At 39.3% G+C, this 21827-nt stretch overlaps 1 protein-coding gene across 4 annotated transcripts in view; it reads right to left on the reverse strand.

Moving 5' to 3' along the window:
- Positions 1 to 944: 944 nt before the first annotated feature.
- Positions 945 to 21827, reverse strand: part of LOC149141786 (uncharacterized) — a 209235-nt gene continuing 188352 nt past the window's right edge. For all 4 annotated transcript variants that reach the window (XM_089453113.1, XM_089453115.1, XM_089453114.1 and 1 more), the window contains 5 exons: positions 5488 to 5660; positions 4688 to 5239; positions 4478 to 4536; positions 4112 to 4314; positions 945 to 4012 (listed from right to left, as the gene is read on the reverse strand). In XM_089453113.1, the coding sequence (XP_089309239.1) occupies positions 2451 to 4012; positions 4112 to 4314; positions 4478 to 4536; positions 4688 to 5239; positions 5488 to 5660 (2549 nt within the window). In that variant the 3' untranslated portion in view covers positions 945 to 2450. The remainder of the gene's footprint in view (positions 4013 to 4111; positions 4315 to 4477; positions 4537 to 4687; positions 5240 to 5487; positions 5661 to 21827) is intronic.

Here is a 21827-nt window from a genome sequence, read left to right on the forward strand (position 1 = left end):
GTATATAATTATCCATGTGTACATTGACGATGCAAGGAACAAGATTAAACTAATATAGGGCAACAAAAGTATCCAACAATTCTCTATTAAATTAAGTCTCCATCCTTTACACATAGTTGCTATTGGTATCTATAAATACACTGCTATTGGTATCTATAAATACACTGGAGAATGTGGTTAAACTATCAATCTAATTTAATTAAGTCAACAAACTAGTCAACATACTAGCCGATCTAGTCAACTAACCCAATTGTTGACTAACAATCTGAGATGACAATCGTTTCACACGTGAAAAAGTAAGATAAATGCCCAAACAATGCGACTAGCAAGTTGCCCAATGGACTATTTGATTAGAAGACTCCTTGCAATGGAGGGACCCAAAAACTGAAGGTGCAGACTTCAAATGTGTAAATGGTCCAGAGACTTAAAAAAAACATTAATGTTTATATGTAAGTTTTAATCCTTTGACACTTAATACGTCAGGTTTAAATTCAATGAATTTAAGCTAATAAATAAGAAGTTCCAATTCTTAAAGTAAAAGGCAAGTTGATACACAATCACATAGATGTTACAAGGGATGTTCAATGTTCATTTTTTAAAATAGAATTACTTTACAATGACGACTTCCCAAATTTTAAAGAAATGGTGGCATTCATCCATTGAAATTGTTTTACATTTCATGCCATTTTGGAAAAGTTGTCGGACCATAATTCTGCTATTACAAATATAGCAGCATAAATCCATTTTAACCTATAAAAAAATAACCATCACGAATTATCAAAAACTTTAAAATGCAAACCTCAAAGGTTTTACACCATCAAAAACTTTAAAAATGCAAACCTCAAAGTTTTTACACCATCAAAGACTACTTGAACATTATTCAACCACATTTCATATATAATCTTATTATTATTTTTTAAAATTTATATATCTCAATAAAATAATAATAATAAAGAAGATATTATATATATGATCTGAAATTTTACAGACACGCAGACTACCCTACATCTCCCCCTCCCAGACCAAATATAAGCTTGCATGTACATTGCCTTGCTTCTGCATGCAATTCTTCAGTCTAGGTTTTGGCATTTGCTGCCATGGGTGTAACTTGTCCAAAGTCTCAATTTAATGTTATTGGGAATTTGGGATATTGTACCATAGAAAAAAGAAAAGCATGGTAAGAACGTGCGTATAACTGAACATAGATATAAGCACTGTAGCCACTTTACCATGAGCATAAAAAATGTGAGGCCTTGTTTTGTCACTTAAATCCATGACACCATGTAAAGCTGAATTATCCAACCACTCTGTCGCAGTAAACATTGAACTGAAATCGTATTCTTGAATTCCCGTGAAGGTTGTCGACGAGATGATCAGATTCATGTTTTGCATTCATGTACAGTTCAGCTTTATCTTTGCTTTTGTCAACAGCATCTCCTTTAACAGTTCAAATCCCATCCCAGTGGTTATTCAAAACATTATCCTGAATAATCTTCCAGTCAAAAATCAAACTACACTTTTTTTAACTGAACTAGTTTAACTCCTTATCTGGCACAATAGATAACTTGTAAGAAATTGCTGCTGCAGTAGAAATAATTGGTAAACAGAAGCCATGAACGACATATGAAAGAATCAAGGGTCCTTTGGGTTTTGCAGATTTGAGCAATCAAAACTGTCACTCGAAACTGTGAAAAAAGCGAGTTCTCGGAGTTTCCAGGCAATAATGGTTCTGGTATTTCAAGCACATGTTTTGTTAGAACACAGCATACAACAACATCTCTTGAGAAACGTAGAATACTCAAATGCGACTGCCATCCATTGCTGTTAACTTAGCCATACATCAAACATTATGTATGCATGAATTGGGTCTCGATTGAAGAGTTGACTTTAATAGTACACAGGAGATGTCTTTTCTAAGTACAGACTACAACGTTTTGTATATGTCCCTGCAATCACGTCATGTAATTATTATTTGTCAAGATCATACTGCAAAGTAATTTAAAAAAACTCCACTCTGAAAACTACTATACAACAGCTTCTATATGATTTGACTGTTGGAATTAAATAAAAGAGCTCTGCCGCCTCCTCAAGTGCCATTGGCAATGAAAATTTACATGACACAGCTTTGTCACATTTCCAACTGATAGTGGTAAGGATCAATAGAAGCCAACAACATTCAAGACTGTGTTTACCAACATTCTCATCTGTGAATTAAAGTTACAATAATACATGCAAAAATAGCAGCTGCATGTATCTTGAAGCTACATTGGAGACAGCCAGTCTTGCCAGAACTGTTGCCAAATGCTACTTATTACACAACCGATCAAAAATGGTGGAAGAAAGAATCAAATTTCAAGAATCAAAAATCAAATTGTATGCCCTTCGATTTGGCAAAAGTTTAGTATTGCCCTCACTGAAGTTCAGACACCCCATTGTGTCCACCCACTCTGTTAGCCAAGTCTCGACATGGTATCCTGTCTTGACAACTTTTCCACACTGCCAGATGCACCAGTTACTACACCTAGACTAGTAATTCCTGGAGCGTGAAGGGGAGATTCAGTGGGAAAGGAAGCTTCTGAATTATCATCTGAGGAAGACTCTTGAGAGTAAACTGTCCTAATCACTGAACCTGTATTCGGTTTCATGACCTCCCTTGGAGCAGAACTAGGACTAGCCTTACCCAACTCCAAGCAACCTGCCATTTCTGTAGGATTTTCATCTTTCCCACCTCCAGGAAAGCTAGCTTTAGCTAGTTCTCTTAACATTTTCAATTCATTTATCCTAGGGTCAGATTTTGTTCCCTTTGATCTCTTTCCTTCTAAAGATCTTGTTCTGCTCCACTGATTCCAAATTTGACCAGTCTTTGGAGAAGACTCAGGTCTTATCTCACTTGAAGCAGGCACGTCACCTTCACCTGGAATAATTCCGGGAGAAATTGTTCTAGGGTCTATAAAACAGGGAGAACCAGGGTGATAGGTGGGAACAATATCTTCAGCAACAACAGTCAATGGAGGCTCGTTCTGGGACATCTCATCTGTCCTCCTTTCTCGTTCTCCCTCGGGACTAAATGGCACAACTGGAACCAAGCCGGTCTTGGGTTGGGAGGATTCTGGGGTAACAAACTTTGACCAATATTCATGAGGTATGAATGGCAGAAAAACTCCACGTAGTAGCATTTTCACCCCTAGTTTAAGTGATGGTTGAGGAGATGGTGCCAAACTTACAAGACACTTCATCAAAGCATACCATTCATTCACAAGTTGAGAAACAAAACTAATTAAAAGAAGAATCAGCATAAAAATGCCAATACCTTTGTGATCGTCATAATAATGTCCATCAGCTAAGAGCACAAGACCAGCTGCAAAAATCCCTGCTTCACAGATAAGGCATATACTTTCGACCATTTGCACTCCTCTTCTGATGTATGGCTTTAGCAAAACAATATATAACAATTGAAATACAGTAAAACCAAAGGCTACACCAATCTGACTCCAGGAATGGTCTGAGGAAGGATATGCCCCAAAAATTATACCTAATATCACCCGTCTAATGAGATCGACAATAAGGTATGCTGACCTGGCAGATCCAATAACTCTCTGAAAAGGTGATACCACTGTATCTTCAATATCATCGTCAGAATTAACAGCTCTCATCCTTCCAATACCATTTGTACCACTGTCAATCCACTTGGGTAATCTCCTTAGATTATCTCCATCAACAAAGACCAACTTTGCAGGACCTTTACGATCTTCAAATAAAATACCAAACCTTGAAAGAAAAGATGATGGTAATCCTTCCTTACGAAACCACTTGCCAACTGCATTCCTACCCACAAATACAGAAAATATTTTGCTGAACAAATCTACTTTCTCATTTTCACATCTAATTTCTTTGTACTGAGCGAGATCTCCCATAAACACTGCGACCGTGAGGAACAGAAAAACTGACAGCAGAAAGGCTGCTGGCAGTGCAAGAAGTATTACTCCTACAGCAATGCCTGCAGTGGTACCACCTGCATGGGAAACAAGAAGATCCATATCAAAACTTCATTTCAGGATAGTAATCATTTCAAATCGCCAAAATAATCACGTTGTCATTACAGAAGTATTGCCTCTAATGATAAATGCAGATGCTTGACACATGCAAGGAAGTGTAAGGATGAGCAAGAAAAGCTCAAATCTTGGAATGGATAGTGCTCCTCGTAGGGATGTTTTTGTTCGCCACTTCAGAAAGACAAGAATCAACATGTGCAGAACAATTAAGGCACCTCCAACAACACCAAGCCAGAACATATTCATCCCAAAGTCCTGCCATCTGCAGAAGAACAAATTAAGAATAAATCTAAACAAAACAATCTTTTAAGAGAAACAAGTAATTTCTAAGTTTCAAACCTAGATACTATATCTTGTCAGAAAAAAACAGCACCATCAACCATAAATGGCCTGTTATTTTGTTAGCCCCAACTCATCAAGCTTACCCTGTGTACTTTTTTCCGGCACGTACAAGTTTTACTGCTGACAAATTTTCACTTTGATTCTGCAGCAACATCAGATTATGAAATCCATTCAGTGGGGTGCCTGTCAGCAGAAATTTTGAAGGAATTTTTCCTCATCACCAGAAAATGGATGTTGGAAAATTTTCATGTCATAAATGTCACTACATACCATTCAGGTAAAAAGAAACTTACCACAAAGTAATGAAGGTATTCACTCAATTCCAGAGCTGGACCATACATAGTGGAATTCACTCCTAGCTTCCGTTCCCTATAAATTCTAGGATTTGAAATGGCATTCCAAGATTTTCGCCAAGCATGTTCACAGGTAACCAAAGATGGTATCTGCAAACCTGAAGATTTTTTTAGAGCCTTGTTATGTGGAAAAAGTGTCTGACCACCAAAATTCAAAGACTGTTTCAGTGCAGGATTTGTTTTCCTCCATTCCTCTGTAAAGAATAGTGAGCAAGGTGAAGTAGAAACAAGTGAATACTGATCTCTTTTGCTATGATACTTAGATGCTGCAGATATCAAACTGCGCTTGTGTTTGACTGTGGATATATCAGGGCTATCATTAACCACAAACTGAGAATCAAATGTATTTGTTATGACATCATGCATTTTCCAGGGAAGCTTTGCATGAGGAATAAGCCATCTGAGGCCCTTGGTGGTTTCACGATACTCAATAGGCAGACTCACAGATAGCCAATCCGAAAAGGCAAATACCTGGAGGTGCCCTGCCATTCCCTGTAAGCAGAGTCTGTCAGTAAAGCTCTCTGAATCAATAGATAACATGTTACTAAAATAGTATAATCACATGTAACTATTCCTGACTCCCTACATATTGAGAAACACAGCCTGTTCTTTTCACATAAAACTAACTAACTAGGCAAGAAATCCAAGCATATATTAATCAGCTTAATAACAATGAACACAGCATGACAGCAGCATGTATTAAAACTGTTTTACTACCTCTTAAATTAATTTACACTCACCAAAAGATTTCTTGATGGGTCAGTGATGATGAAGCTTGCTGTCCCACTTGTCAAGGCCCCTGCAGCTGCAAGTGTGGCTGAAGAGAGAGAAAGTACAGTAGCAGCAAAAGATGTGGCTAGCAGTCCAGCTGTTGTAAGAGAATATAATGCAACAGATATTGCAGGTGCAGAATCTGCATAAGTAGATAGAAAACTTAGCTGTCAGCCTGTCAGATATATACTGAAGTGTGCCTTGTACAGTCTTAGAAGACATTCCTTTGTTTCGACACCAAATAGATAACAACGATTGGAAGAACAAATCAGAAGAATCAAATCATAACAATCCCCAAGCATCAACCATGTATACAAAAAAGAATACCTAAATTGCACATACAAAAAACACATATCCTAGAAATCAATCTATGCAGTGCCAAATACCTGCTCTGTATGAATATGTTATAAACATAATAAATAATAACACATTAATTAATTAAAAGAAAAATCAAGGGGCACGTACCCTTTCACCTTGTGACTAGTCAATAATATATAGTAAGCTGTCATGAGGGTTATTCAATCATCAATTTCATATTCTTATTCCATAATAATAAATATTGTCTGCAAGAATTTCCTATAAATTAAATAACTAATTAATTAAAAAATTTATGTTTTATCTGCGAAAGTTAAAACAGAAGATTATATATATATATATATATATATATATAAAATATTGAAGTAGGGCCCAAAACAAAAAATGGTGTGTCACGAAGAAATTCTTGCAGACCTTAATTGATACAGATATGAATTCAATAGCATAAGACATCGTCTCAGCAACATTGAAAAGAGTCATGTTTAGGGAAAGCCAAAAGGTGTTAATTGAGAAAATGAATCAGCTAAAAGAAAAGGGAAACATAATTGATTATCTACTCATAGAGTCCGAAAATTGATGGCAAACTGTGTTAAAAATGAGGAATGGCGACAAGGACAAAACTACCAAGACACTTAACTACCATGGTGAACAAATTGATCAACAAACTGAAAAGGTAGCTGCATTAACGGCACAACCTTTAGTTTATCAAAGGCCAACACCTAGTCCACAAAACACAAGTGAACGGGACCATCAAGAACCACCTAAAGTAATTTTTTCATGCAATCAATATCACACAAGATTTTAAGATATAAGTCATAAACAAATTAAGGAAATATGGAAATACAATGGAAAGGATTGTTACTGCTCAAACTAGCAGGGGTCCTAGGAGGGGATCCTATAGGGAAGCTACTAGGTCAAGGGCAACAATGGAGCGATAGCCCAATGTCACCTCAGCTAAGGCTCCCTGCTCTTTACAGACTTTCACTGATGGGAGGAGACCCAATATAAGAGGAATCACAATAATGGATGTCAATGAGAGGATAAAAGGTGTGTTGAAGAAAATGTAACTAGGTTCAGTTTTCATTATGACTTATAATATCATGAAGAAAAATATTATTCCTTGCATCATGGGTTTCATGAGAAAGATGTGTTTACCATAGGTCAAAGACTTCTTCTTGATGTCTTTAGGATTTTATGTTTCATCATAAGTATTATGAAAGTCATAAGGTCAAAGGTCTACGCTTCAAGACAAGTGTCACTATCCTCGTGCAAATCTGCTCTACAAAATGCAGTGCTCTCCTTGATATGTCGGCCTAGATTCAAGGCGTTCTTGGCGGCTCAATACACCATCGTTGACCCATATATATAAGGAGTAACGTGGAGTCAATTGAGACAAGTCTTCGGATCAGTTCATATATTACAGTCAGCGAAGAAGGAAACGAATAAACAGTGAGCAAGGTAATATCTCAGAAGTGTCAAGTTCTCGGAAGTCTGTTCTCGGAATACATAGACAGCGTGTCAAGTTCTCGGAAGTTTGTAAGCCATCCATGGTGATATATCTCGAAAGTCTGTAAGCCATCCACTGTGATAAATCTCGGAAGTCTCTCGGAAGTCCGTAAGCCATCCAATGTGATATATCTTGGAACTCATTGAAGAACTGTGCAAATATATACACAGTGACTGCGTTCAATACAACCATCGGTGGTGGTCTACCTTATCACTATTGTATGAAATGACATAATCGAAGAACTGTGGCAGCCAAGCGAAGAAGGTGTCGAAGACAGTGACTGGACAATGAAGACATAAGGAGTACAGTGATATCAAGACAGTGAATTGTAGACCAAACAAAGCAGAGGATAGTGACAAACATCTTGGAGGTAACCTTGTGTCTATTTTGTCAACGGTCTTGGTATTCATCATCTAAATATCTATAAGAGATTCAAGGGTTTTACTCTCAAGAGGAGAGGCTTTGCCCTGGGTTGGACCCAACATCTTGTGTACTTGTTCTATTGTTGATCTTCTATTTTTTATAAGTGTTTGATGATTGAAGAACACTAACATAACAAAGTTAAATGAAGAAGACAACACAAACTGTTATCAATAAGTCTGAGAAGAATCACTAAGTCATGAATTGCCCTAAATTCTTCAACAGGGTGATCCCAAAGGCCTATTCATAAGAGAGACTCAATTGTGTGGCTTTCTTGCTTGGAAAGCAAGGTGATAGGCTCTCTAGAAGGGGCCAAGAGGATTCTCGAGGCTAGGGTTTGGGATTGAATCTTGTAAAAATGATCCCTAGGGCTAGAAAATTCTTATGGAGACTTGGCCTCTAGGTGATCTTTCTGGAATTAGAGTTGTAAAGTTGTGGGACCACACAGGACCAAGTGGACCCAAAATTAGGTCAAGGATATGGAGTTGATCAACTAAGGAGGGGCTTAACCTAATTAGGGAAGAGAAGAGGATCAAAGGACAAATTTTCTTTTGAGATTTGGATGCAATGATCCTAATGAGATCACTAACCCAAAATCAACCTAGGGCAAGAAATGGTCTTGTGGCTAGGGCTTGCTATATCTCGGGATTCCACTGTTGAAATTGCTTGAAATTTGGAAGACCTCTTAAGCAAACAACACTACAGTAGTGGACCAATTTTCAAGGGTTTTGGATGGCTACAAATGATTTTGTGTGATGCCCTAGGAGACCTTCTGGGGATAGGCCTAGAATTGGAAGAAATGAAGAAAATAAATGTTATTTTGACCACCAAAGGGATATGAGGATCAATGCCTTATTGCTTGGGCTTAATGGAGTCAAGACACACATAGATAATGAAATTTCGTGAGCTAAGGAGCCCTATTTGATCTTTGCTAGCCTCTCCAAGGGCAACAACTAGATCAATAGAGATTTATACTTCAAATTTGCGAAGGAGATAAAGTTTCGAGGTCTTTAACCTAAGAGGTGCCTCTAGGAACATTCACCCAATCCCTTAAAGATCAACGCGTGCATTTAATCACTTATTCAAGGTCCCAGAAGAATTTTGCATTACATTTAAGTTTTTAACCCATAAAAGAATAAAGATAACAACATACATGCAGTTAACCAGTAAGATAAAAAGAATAGCATCAAAATTTCGACTTATGAGAGAGAGAGTATATCCATTTATCAACTTCGCATTAGAGAAGCTCCAAAGACAATAACAAAATCCAAACATCATAGTGCGTCAAGAAAAACTCCAAAAATTCATCCCAACAAAAAATGCGAAAATCTCATAAGAGATACTAATCCAATCCAAGTGATGATGATCAAAATGAATCACCTCACTTCTATTTATACAATCACTTAGGGATTTGAATGGCCTAATTTGGACTAATAATGCCCCTAAAATAAAATAATGTGCATAATAACAATACTTTTGGTGACAAGCCCACCAAGTAGCTCAATAACATAATAAGAAGCCTCTCAAGAGGGCCACAGAGTGAGTCGTTGGGCCTTTGAGGAGGCCTATGAAATATTGAGTGTGCCATGATGAGAGAATGGACCTCAAACATAGTGGAAAAGGGGTTGGCCCCTTGTTTTCCAAGCAAGAACTTGTGGTGCTCCCAAGTTGGTGTGGGGGCACAAGGACATCCTCGTGGGTCTCCAAGTTGATCGAAAATTCTTGTAGACCATTTGTAAGGGCTAGGATGATGACATAAGCCCTCCCTCTACAGTGGGAGACATCCTCTAGACCTTGGAACCTTTGCCAAGTGTATGGTGCAAGTGTGGAGCTGGTTGGGCATGGTGAATCGAGCTCATCAGTTTCATCCAAAAGGTGGAACACAAGCAATCAATGAGTGGTGCTGCAAATCCACGAGGTACTCATGGCTCTCAATGCTCACCCTACAAATGCCAATGTGGCCCTTTGGAGGGCTAGGACCCTGAATAGGGAGACCAAGCCGCAAATGGAGACCCAACTACAATCCTGCATAAGATCCAATGCGTCCCCTTGCCCTCCAATACAACAAGTCATTATAATAATCAAGTAAAAGATCTTACAAGTCATGGAATCTATGGGGCACTCAGTGGTGGCATGCCAGTCCATAGTGGGCTTTGGCATGTACAAGTGTCTTCATGTGAAATGATCTCACCCTGTCACTGGAGAATCTGTGATTGATCACGTTGAACTGGAGCCTTTGTGCAAAATTGTGTCACTAATACATAGTTCCTGCATCACCCCTGCTGGGTATCACATTGCTCCTTCTCTGGACCCTCTGTTGGCTGGAAAATCTGAATCTCTGCCTCCCAGTCTCACACTTCGATTCCCGGCTACTGAAACTCGATTTCCTTAGCAGGAATTCGATCTCCCTCTAAGGCCTGCATTGTCACTGCGTCAGCTGTGCGTGGGCCAGTGGCACAAAGGTGTTTGCAGCAGTGCAAGAGGCACAGAGTTGTTGCAGCAATGCAGAGGCTGCAGAGGGAGCTTTAGCATCAGGAGGGTTTCTAGCCTGACAAGGATGTCAATAGCTGGGTAGATCAGTTACCAACGTCTCAGTAACTAAATTGCAATGCAACAGTAGCAGTGCTAGTGCTATAGGCAGCATGATGAGAGAGGGTTGCAGTGCAGATGCAGTGTTGGGAGAAAGGACCAGCAGCAGCACAAATGCAGAGGAGTTGCCGTATTGATGTAGCAGTGGCAGTCGCAGAGCCATGGGCAGCAGTACAGAGGATGTCGGGCAGCAAGCCAACCATCAGCACAAGTACCGGTGCCGAATGATCAGGGTGATGTTTAGTTGTGGAGCATTACTAGAGCACATTCCTCACTAAGAGGGAGTGTTGATTTGGGGTAGCATCGGATGTGCTCTAGCCATGAAAATTGGTGGAGAGGCTAAAGCACATGAGATCTCCAAGACCTAGAATGGTTTGGGGAAATTCCACCTGGTTAGAAAGATATTAAAATAATTAATATTTTTAATAGAGTTCCTAAGTCTAAACTTAGGAAAATTAAAATATTAATGGGTATTAATATAAAACTGCGTGAGAAGGTTCTAAATGACATGGATCAAGCCAAATTCCACCTGGTTAGAAAGATATTAAAATAATTAATATTTTTAATGGAGTTCCTAAGTCTAAACTTAGGAAAATTAAAATATTAATGGGTATTAATATAAAACTGGGTGAGAAGGTTCTAAATGACATGGATCAAGCCAAATCTAATCTTAATTGTTGATTAGAGATTTAATCTCGGTCGTTGAAGACTCAACAAAAAAAGTATAAGAGGAGGCTTGAGGGTCAGTTGGAGATACACCAAGATTGATCAGTCAATTCGATTTTCTGGAGCGGGGTTTGCTGAGAAAATTTGAACTAGTGATCGGAGTTGCAGTGAGGCTTAGTGAGTGCATAGCAGAGAGGCAGAGATAGTGTCGGAAGTCCAGTGTAGATGCAAAGAAGGCTACACATAGTCAGTGGGAGCCACGCAAAGGGCTAGAGAGAGGGTTCTAGGCTGGCACAGAAGCTAGGAGGGCTGATGCAGAGCTTCAGAGAGGCATTGGAGAGACTTTCGTGGAGCAGACTTGCCGAATATTTGCTTTTGAAGAGAGGTACTACTACCATATTGATTTCTCTGTCAGGTAAGCTAGTTTGGCACCCAGTTGTACTCAAGAAAAGTTGCTTAATAATAAAACCCTCAGAACTGTTGCACCAGTTTTCCCAAGTTGGGTTTTTTCGGGGACAATTGTCCAAAAATAACAGTGTCCCTTGTGCGTTTGTCTATTTCTTTCAGTTGATAATCTGTAGATGGTTGAGACTGCATTTGTGTTTATTTCAGTATTTACATGGTTAAATAACTTGTTCAGTAATTAAACAAGTAGGTGAACTAGATAGTGCAGGAAATTTTCTAATGGGTTAGACTTGGAAATTTCAACAGTTCTCTCTAGTGTTGCACAACCTTCCACAACACCTTCTCTCTGAACCACCTCCTGTCACATTGCTCATGTCTGGCTACTGCGTAACTCTGATGTTGCATCTGTGTTGCTATTGACACTGCCATACCGCCGCCAAATTTGCATTTGTATTCCAACTACCTCTCATCTGTTGTTGCTACAACTGAGAATCATCTGAAATACTGAATCATCAGTGTTTAGTATGATGCATTTGTCTCCTGATTCCTGACTGCTACTAGCATCTGCACTGTCACTAAAGAATTTGTGTTGTTGCTAACTCTGCACTAAGCCACTTGCTCTGCTGTCAACAGTGCACTGCGCTCCTCAACATTTGATTGCCACTAGTCTGCCACTGTCACTCTGGTACTTACTACATCAACTGCCACTGATCCATCCTGCAGCTAAGTACTATGGGACCCCCATAGCCAAGTAGTGATCCATGCAGTGGACTCCTCAAGGGACCTTGCCCAAACCTGTAGCTCTCTGGGGCTACAACACCAAATCACCCCACCTCACTCCTAGAGGTGTATCTACAAACATAGCAAAATATTCTTCTAGACTAGAGGAAAGCTTGCCTATTTCTACGAATGTTGCAGGTTGAACCTGCTTCTCCTACTTCTCCTTCTTCCTCTGAGGACACTAAGTACTATAGTGACCGAGCTCACCACATCTAAAGCACTTGACCTTTGATAGGTCCTTCTTCTTCTTCTTCTACTACCTCTGCCCTTGACTGGGACCCTTCGATGCTAGGGCTACATTCTCCTACTCCTTCACACCCTTCGAGACATTGTTTATTTCCAACCATACTAGTTCTAATAGTTGAGGGGCTGCCCCAACAGCTGCAAGCTGATCTTGGACCTCCTGAATCCTGGTGAGGAAGGGATCTATGCCATCTGCATCATGATGCATCTCAGTTTTTCTTCCAAGAACATATTCCTATGCTTGGAAGTACCCTGACATAGCATAAAGAGAGCTACCCACATCTCTCTCATTGTACCTTTGTCTACCACATGTGCGACTATATGATCTCAGACTCCATCCAAGATCAACCGCTTCGCCCTCGCCATCTCCTTCCTATATTCTTTGAGTTGATCCACATCCTAGGGAACTGCCACCACATTATCTATGTAGGCTTTCAGGCCATATTCATCTAGAAGGAAGGACATCCTAGTCTTCCAAATGATGTAGTTGGAAACCCCATCCAACCTATCTTGATCTCTAAGCCCTGTTGTGCCCATCTTTGAATTTGTCGAAAACTCCCTCTTTACCTCTGCTTGGCTGCTAGATGCGTAGAGTGATGAAATTTTCACTCAACTACCGCCAATTTGCTACTAGAAAATCGAACTTCTGACACTTGAAGTTGCCTGAGAGAAATTTTCCCTCTATTTTTTATTTTCCCTTCCACCTGACGCTGATTCTACTGCTGCGAAACCCTTTGCATCCAATCAAGGAATCTACTTAGTGAAAATCTATGTTGTTGTTGCCCTCTCTGACTGCTGGAATCACCATCTTGGGCAACTTGACTATTTTGCAACCTTGCAACTGAAAATCGAATTTTTGCCCCAAAAATTTGGACTTCCTATCTGGGTACTATGTTGCCTCTAAGAATTTCGGCCTGTTGCTCCCACTGAACATCGAAATTCTCACATCCGCTTCTGAGCTTTCCGGTTGATCACTCACGCTCTAATAGCATGTGAAAATTTTAATCTATCACAACAACTAGAAATTATTTTCCTAATTGTTAATTTATTTGCAGTTTGCTATGGCAAATACCAAATAATTCACACTGTGATTTTCACAAGCAAATACTGTGGAAGAAAAATACGCTGGAATCTGAGAAAATCTAGCGCACAAACATAAAATGACACTTTTTTTTTAACAAATGTCCCTAGAAAAAACCCAACTTGGGAAAATCGGCGCAACAGATGAGGGTTTTTATTATTAAGTAGCAGTGAAATCTGAGTACAATCTATGGATGCCCAATTGGAAATCCAAACAGCAAGAAAATCTGGTCAAAATTATTTTAGGGAATTTCCCTTCTTCCACAAGCAACCCTGACACAACTTCCCTTCAGAAAATTTGTCCTCCTAGACCCTTTGTGTCAGCCTCTACGTCGTGGTTGCGCAGACCCTTGGATTCTTAAGTGCAAAACTGCCTCTAATAAAATCGTCATGCCTATCTTTGCTAAGGAAACTGATTCTCCGGCCCTCTGGAAGACTTTCCTGACCTCTGGAAGTTGAATAGATTTTTCCTCCAGCCAAATTGAGTTGCTTTTCTGAAGAAACTGCGCAATCCTCTATGTTGCCTCATTGGGAATAACTCGGTCTTCTTGCTACTGCCTCTCAAGATCTGGAAAACTTCCTCCAGATCATTGTCTCTATCCCTCACTGTCTATGCTTTGCCACTGAAGCTTGAGCTCTCTGGCAATTAACTGCTGCTACTCTGGAAAATCGAATTCTCCATCACCACATTGATCCCTTCTTATATCTTCCCGTTGGGACTCCAACGGCCAAGATTAAATCTTAATCAATGGCTCACATCATTTTTGGATCGATCTATGTGAGTTTCTAGAGCATTCTCACCTTGACTTAATTAATTTTGATTAATTAACCAGTTTTCCTAAGTTTAGACTTATGAAACATTAAAAAATTGGTTAATAATCTAATTGAGTCATCTTTAGGTGGAATTTCGAGAAACGATTCCTGGGTTTTGGAGATCGCATGCATTCTAGCCTCTCCGCCAAATATTATGGCTAAAACACATCCAATGCTACAGAAACAACAACTGGACAGGCCCTACATTGCTTATAGGAGAAATAATTTTGCCTCCTCTCTTGCCTCTCCAAAACTGGAACATATTCCTCTAGATCACTGTCTTTGCCCCTCTCTAGCCTTGTGTCCTCTATCTATAGCTCGAACAACCCAAGAGATTCACACTGCTAGCTCAAACTCACTGTTCTGCGTGTTTCTCCATCTACCCATCAACCTCTTCTTATAATCTCCAATTGGGACTCCAATGGCCAAGATTAAAACTTAATCGATGGTTGAGATCATCTCCAATTCGATTTGTTTGAGTTTCTAGAGAATTCTCACATTTTTCAATAAATTACTGTTAATTAACTAGTTTTTCTAAGTTAGACTTAGGAAAACTTTAAATGATGGTCAATTAATTTAATTGAGCTATCTCTAGGTGGAATTTCCAGAAACAATTTTTGGGTTTTGGAGAACTCTTGTGTTTTAGCCTCTCCACAAAGCTTTGAGATTACAACACCATCTGATGCTACAAAAACTAACACTCCATCTTAGCGATGAAGGTGTTCTCTCCAACTTTGTCTCCATAACATCTTCACATGCTGCTGATGTCTGACAACTGTAGTTGCCTGCTACTATCCACCAATCACTATGCCAACTCTGATTTATCTGCCACTGACTGTATCTGAACCATGTTTCATCTGTGTTGTTGTTGACACTGCACTATACATCCTGTATTGCTACCAAATCTGCATATGCACTACAACTCATCTAACACTCTCTCTCAACTATTGTTGTTGCTCCTACGACTGAGAAGCATCCAAAATACTGAATCAACTATCTTTGTGCTGCAATTGTCTCCTAAGTCTTTGACTGCTACTAGTTTCTACACTGTCCACTGACAAATTTGTGTTGTTGATTCTGCACTATGCCTCTTGCACTGCTATGAACACTGCTCCACACTCTTTAGCATCTGACTACCACTACCCTACAACTGTAACTCTAGAATTGACCACACCAATTGATATCAAATTTGTGTTGTTGATTCTGCACTATGCCTCTTGCACTGCTTTGCACCATGAGGAAACACCACCTGATGCTCACCTCAATGGAACCTGCCCAAATCTTTGCGCAACTTTGGGACTAAAGCTCCATATCGCCCCACTTCTCTCCTAAAGGTATAGCTGCATACACGGTGAATTGTTCCTCCAACTGGAAGGATACCTTGCTTATCTTTGTAGAAGCTGCAACTAGATCCTACTTCTCCTTTTTGTCCTTCTTCTTTTGAGGACACTGAGTACTGTAGTGGCCAAACTCCCACAACCAGAAACACTTGATCTTGGATATATCCTTTTTCTACTTCTCATCTCCTTGCGAGCCTTGTCCCTGACTGGGACCTTTTGTTTTCCCCTCAATGCAAGGGCCACATTATCTTCCACCTTCACACATTTCAATCCCTTGTTGTTGTCGTTGTTGATGGAGCTCTTTATTAGAGATCACCTCATCTCTTCCTGCTGGAGAATTGACCACATTCGGTCCCACCCTGGTAATGTATCTTGTCCCAAAATTCCTTGGACAAAGATTTTCCATTCCTCGGAGACATTGTTCAGGGCCAAATGCACAAGCTCTGTAGTTTGAGGTGCTTTCCCTACAGCTGCAAGCTAATGCCAAATATCCTAAATTTTGGTGAGAAAGGGATTTATGCCTTCACCCTTTTCCATCCTAGTATTTCACAACTTCTCTTTCGGAAACATCTTCTGTTGCTAAGAAGGATTTTGATATAACCCAGCGAGGGCATCCCACATCTCCTTGGCTGTATTCTTGAGAGATACGTGTGAGACTATATGGTCCCGAACTCCATCTAGGATCATCTGCTTCGCTTTGGACCTCTCTTTCGTGAAAGTCTCTGACTGTTGCTAGTTTGTAGGTTCTGCCACAACGTTATCTACATAGGTTTTTAGACCTTGCTCATCCAGGAGAAAGCACATCCTGGCCTTCCAGATGATACAATTGGAACCACTGTCCAATCTATCCTGATCTCTAAGCCCAATTGTGGTTGTTTCTGCAAAAACTTGACCTGTAATGGAAATCTCCCTCTTTCTTTTGCTCAATTGTTACCTCTGTTATTCACACTCCCTACAGGAGTGAGAAACTCTGTCTGCTGCAACTGGAAATATTGGATTTTTGAAGCTTGAAACCCTTTAAAAGAATTTCCCTCTGTGTGTGCACTTTGTCTTCCACCCGACACTCATTATGTTCTAGCAAATTGCTGCAAAACCCTTTTGCGCTCAGACAAGAAATCTGCTCTGCAAAAATACTAGGTGCCTGCTAGAATTGCTTTTCTGGCAAGTTGATTTTTGCAACTGAAAATTGGAACAACTATCTATCAATTCGGACTACCTGGCTACGCATTGTGCAACCTCTGAAATTTCAGCGTGCTGCTCCCTCTTAACAACAAAATTTTCTCTCTTCCGCATCTGAGCCTCCTATCCATCAAATATGCTCTAATACCATGTGAAATTCCTTGAAATGCAACAACTGGAAATAATTCTTCTAACTGAAAATTAATTATGCAGTTTATTATTCACACGCAATTTCTTCACCAAATAAAATACCGCAGAAGAAAAAATAGGAATTGAGAAATACTAGCACAAACACTTGACACAATAATTTTTGGACAAATGTCCTCAGAAAAAACCAATGTGGGAAAACCGATGCAGCAGCGGAGGGTTTTACTATTATGCAGCAATGAATTCTGAGTACAATAAAATTGGATGCCCAACTAGCTATCCAATCTAAGAGAAATACTGGCAAAAACACTTGAGGGAATTTATCCTCGTCTCTAAATAATCCCGGCTCAAATTAACAACCGAAAAGCAAGCCATCCAAACCCTCTACGCAACCTATCTCACGCTCAGCACGAAATCGATGCTAATCAAGTTGTCTTGCCTGTTGTTGACTATGAAAGTGTCTCTCTTGCCTCTTGGAAAATCCTCCTAGCCTTTGGAAACTGAAACAACCTCCTCTGCAGCAAAATCGAACTGCTCACTGAATCAATTGCACAGGCCCTACACTGCTTCCAAGAGAAATAATTCGGCCTCCTTTCTTGCCTCTCTGGAACTAGAAAATCTTCCTCTTGATCACTATCTCTGTCGCACTCTAGCCCTATGTCCTCTCTCTAGATCGAACTCTGCTGCTGGCTAGCTTGAATTGCCCAAAGAACACGCATTGCTAGCTCTCACTGATTGTGATGTGTGTTTCTCCATCTACCCATCGACCTCTTCTTATAACCTCCAGTCGAGACTCCAATGGTCAAGATTAAAACGTAATCGATGGATGAGATCATCTCCAAGTCGATCCATTTGAGTTTCTAGAGAATTCTCACCTTTCTCAATTAATTACTATTAATTGACCAGTTTTCCTAAGTTAGACTTAGGAAAATTGAAATGACGGTCAATAAATTTAATTAAGCCATCTCTAGATGGAATTTCCATAAACAATTTTTCGGTTTTGGAGAACTCGTGTTTTAGCCTCTCTGATCCCACAAAAACTAACAATTCGCTGATAAAGTAAAATAGGTTGTTGTCCCTATGATTTTACACAGACTTTACAGTTTTTCATACAAGACAACAAGTTATTTTCACCTATAAATCCTTAACCAGGTATCAGAATTGATAAATAATTAACTTTTGGTTAGGATAAATTTAGTAGACCAAAATCCTAAGTTGCATGCCATATCTTTAAGTTATTTTGTCTACTAACATCTAGTTTTAGAAATATGCATTGTTTTTAGCATTTTTTCTGCACAAGACAATAGATAGATCAAGAAATTCTCCACCCCTTTGACTCCACATAAGGCATTGGACACAAATCAAAGTTGTTGGGGGATAACAGGGGCTTGGGGCAAGGTGACAGTGGGTCCTTTCCTTGTGTGTGCCCATCTAGCAAGGTTGTTGGGACCCTAACAGATGTGCTAAAAAGATCATGTAATATCCCAAATTATAAATTTGCTTCAAATTTCACACAGTCAATTTTACAAACAATTTGCACAAATTGAACCACAAAATTAGCGACAAAAAACAAGAAATATAATCTGCAACTGAAGAATAGACAAGATAATCATGTAGAAGAACTCAACCTTATTTTATTAACATATAATATGTTGGTACAAGGAGCAGGAATATGGTTGAGATGATGGCCCCAAATAGATCTACAATAATGCTACATCGACCTCTATAACAATAGATCTAATGAAAGCACCTGTGAATTCTAGATGAATTCAACAAGGGGAGAGATGGGTTCATGCCCACTCTCACTGAATCACCCAAGAGTTTTCATCCTAGAGCTACTAAAGTAGAGAACCAAATTTTCCAATCTACACCAAGACAAATGCTCAAAACCAAGATGTCTGAAATGATCTCCTACTCCTTTTAAAGGGCCCAATAGATAGATCTCCAATGTTCTAGAAGTACGTTATTTATTATTTTATTATCATTCTAGAAGCCCCTCCTTGACTTTGTCTTAAATGAATTTTTAATTTATTTACGTCACTTTTGGTCTTTTCCTCTTAATTAATATTTTCCCTTTTTAATTAAGTGACTAATTAAAGTCACGTTTAATATGGGAAATTGTAAATTGCCCACCATATTTTCTCTGGCTACTGGAAGTCACTTCGCAACATCTCATCTTGCTTCTCGTTCTAATTCCAACAAGCTATTCGTCAAATACTCCTTTTGGAATGTCGCCTTAAGCATAATTAATTAAGTTATGTTCAATAATAATCTTGTTTTAAGGGAATTATCAAAAAGCAATGGAACTAGGTACAAGTTGTGCAAAACTGCTCCTAATGATGAATATGCCAAGGGAATGTTGTCTAATCCCATAAAAATCCCTCAAAACCCCTCAAGAACCCCTGATGATGTAATCTTGTTCTTGTAGCTTTACCATCACGTAAAACTGGAAATCAAACCCAGTTGCATCCTCATCATCAGGTACAATAATTCATTAGTGCATTGTGCATCTAACTGAACCAAGCTTGTTTATCAAGGGCACATTGCGATTTCATAGTGGGCTTCCCTCCCAAATTTAGGGCTTCAAACTTGTAATAGTGTTACCTCCCTAGGTAGGAGTGGATAATAAACAACCCTATTAGGTGTTCCTAGCCCCTAAGGGGAAAGACAGTTCCCTGGTACATCCTTCATTTGATAGGTCTCATGTGAATAATGATAAATGGATGGGGACACGGGGGTCTCAAGGCTAAATGCCATGGGTTCAAGGGAGGCAATGATAAGGGATGTCTACATATTGGGTGTATAGATGTAGGAAGGAGCAATCGTGGATATATGAGTTATCCCAACCCTTGTTTTTCCACCCTTCTATATTTGCCTTTTTCCTTTTCTTGGGTTTTCTTTGTATTACTGCTCAAGGCTCCAAGAAATGAGAGCATGCTATGTATGATGTAAACAATTATTATCCCATTACGGCAGGGCAACTCATCGCCCACCAAGGGTTGCGATATGCATGTGTTCCTTAATGAGGTAAGGGCATTCATGGGGCCCTACGAACTAGGGTGATGGCTATAATAAGGGGTAGAGCTCATGCTTGGCTTTTTCCCACCTGATATATTAATGTCTTGAGCCTCGACTACCTTTTGCATTTTATAATATTCTTTTCTTTTGTTTCTTGCTTGCGGCCATGATATGCTTTTAACTTTCCTATAGTTGCATCAACCTCTAAGGCAACATTTCCAGGCCCAACCTAGATATGTGGACAAGGGGAGGGGGTGTGTCAGTGCCTTGTGGACGCAGTGGTCATGTGGACCCAAAGAAGGAAAAGGATGATATAAGGCTTGTAATGTGCAAAGGGGACTGAAAAATGTGGAACAAGAAAATGGGACCATGCAACCAAAATCAGGGTTTCCCAAGTAGTGACCTTCCTGAAACCATAGGTCAATAGAGGAGATCTCATGTGACTAGGATTGAGGATTAACCCTCCATTTAAGGAGAGGGAACAAAATGAAGGTCTAAGCTCTTCCTTCTTCCAAGGAACCCAATACTCCGTGCCTAATATGCCCAAGAACAACAAGTATAAGCACCAAATTGCACAATGAAAAACATACCTTTTGGGTTGGATTGCCCACCTTCTAACATATGCTCTCAATAGATGGGTGAGGGGACATATGAATGATGCAGGGCAGAGATCTAATGGCATAATACATTGGCTACACTGGTGGTTGTCAAGGGTTGTTGGTTGTTGGCTAAAGAGATATCTAGGAGAAAATTTCTCCTATGGTGTCACCCACTTTTGGTGGGTAATAGTCCCCTTTAGGTTATCTGTGTTGATCACAGGGACATTGTAACCGTTCCTTTCAAATTAACTCCCAAGTAAGCTAACAATCCTTAAAATTGCATTGGGGGCATTTCATCAAATGCATGGCAAGCACACTTTTTACAAATAGTTTACAATATTTCATTAAACCCTTGTACAAATAATTATAACAAAAATAAAATCGTACAACAATATAACATTGCAAGGAATTTATTGATCACTTTATTAAGAAAACATCAAAGATTACATATAAGCATTTATTAAAGAAACCTAGTACTTTTGCCACAATATTTGTTAATCCTATTCAACAAACTTGGCATCTGTGGAATATGTTGACCTTTGCCTTGATTGACCTTTGTCACTAGCACATCTATTGTTGAATCTAAAAATTCCTTGATTGCAATTTACTAGAAATTTATCTCCTAATTGTTCTACAATTTATTTGTTATTACAGCAAATATTGATAAACTCAGTTGCAAACTTCACCAAAAATAAAATACACTGCCATCAATGACAAAGAGGGAGATTGTTGAGATGTCAGTGTTGTCATTGATGGCCATATGGATTGAATATATATATATATATATATATATATATATATATATATATATATAGATACAGACAAAATCCCAAGAAGCGTTGGACCCAAGGTGTAGTACCAAAGAGAAGAGCGAGAAGCAGTTCAAAGAGAAGTCATCGAGAGCCAAAGGAAAGCCATCGGAAGCCAAGAGCAGGAGCCAAGACAAGCCAAGGAGGAGCAGATCCAAGAGAAAACTGCATATGCCCAAGAGAAAGATCCAAAAGGAAAAAGCAGTGTTATTGGAGTAATAGACTTTGGAATCCTTAATAATCCATTATCAGAATATATCACAACGCAAATAATAAAACCAAACTGGAGAAATATCATTTTGGCGATTTATATCTGCATTTTTTATTGTGTGTCACCACTCAAAACTCCGATTTCGATCTCTGATAAGACCCAAGCTCCGATCTCTGATCTCCTACTCC

Source organism: Pinus tabuliformis, chromosome X (assembly GCF_031772625.1).
Source record: "Pinus tabuliformis cultivar Carrire ecotype Pingquan chromosome X, CPIR1, whole genome shotgun sequence".
NCBI lineage: Eukaryota > Viridiplantae > Streptophyta > Pinopsida > Pinales > Pinaceae > Pinus > Pinus tabuliformis.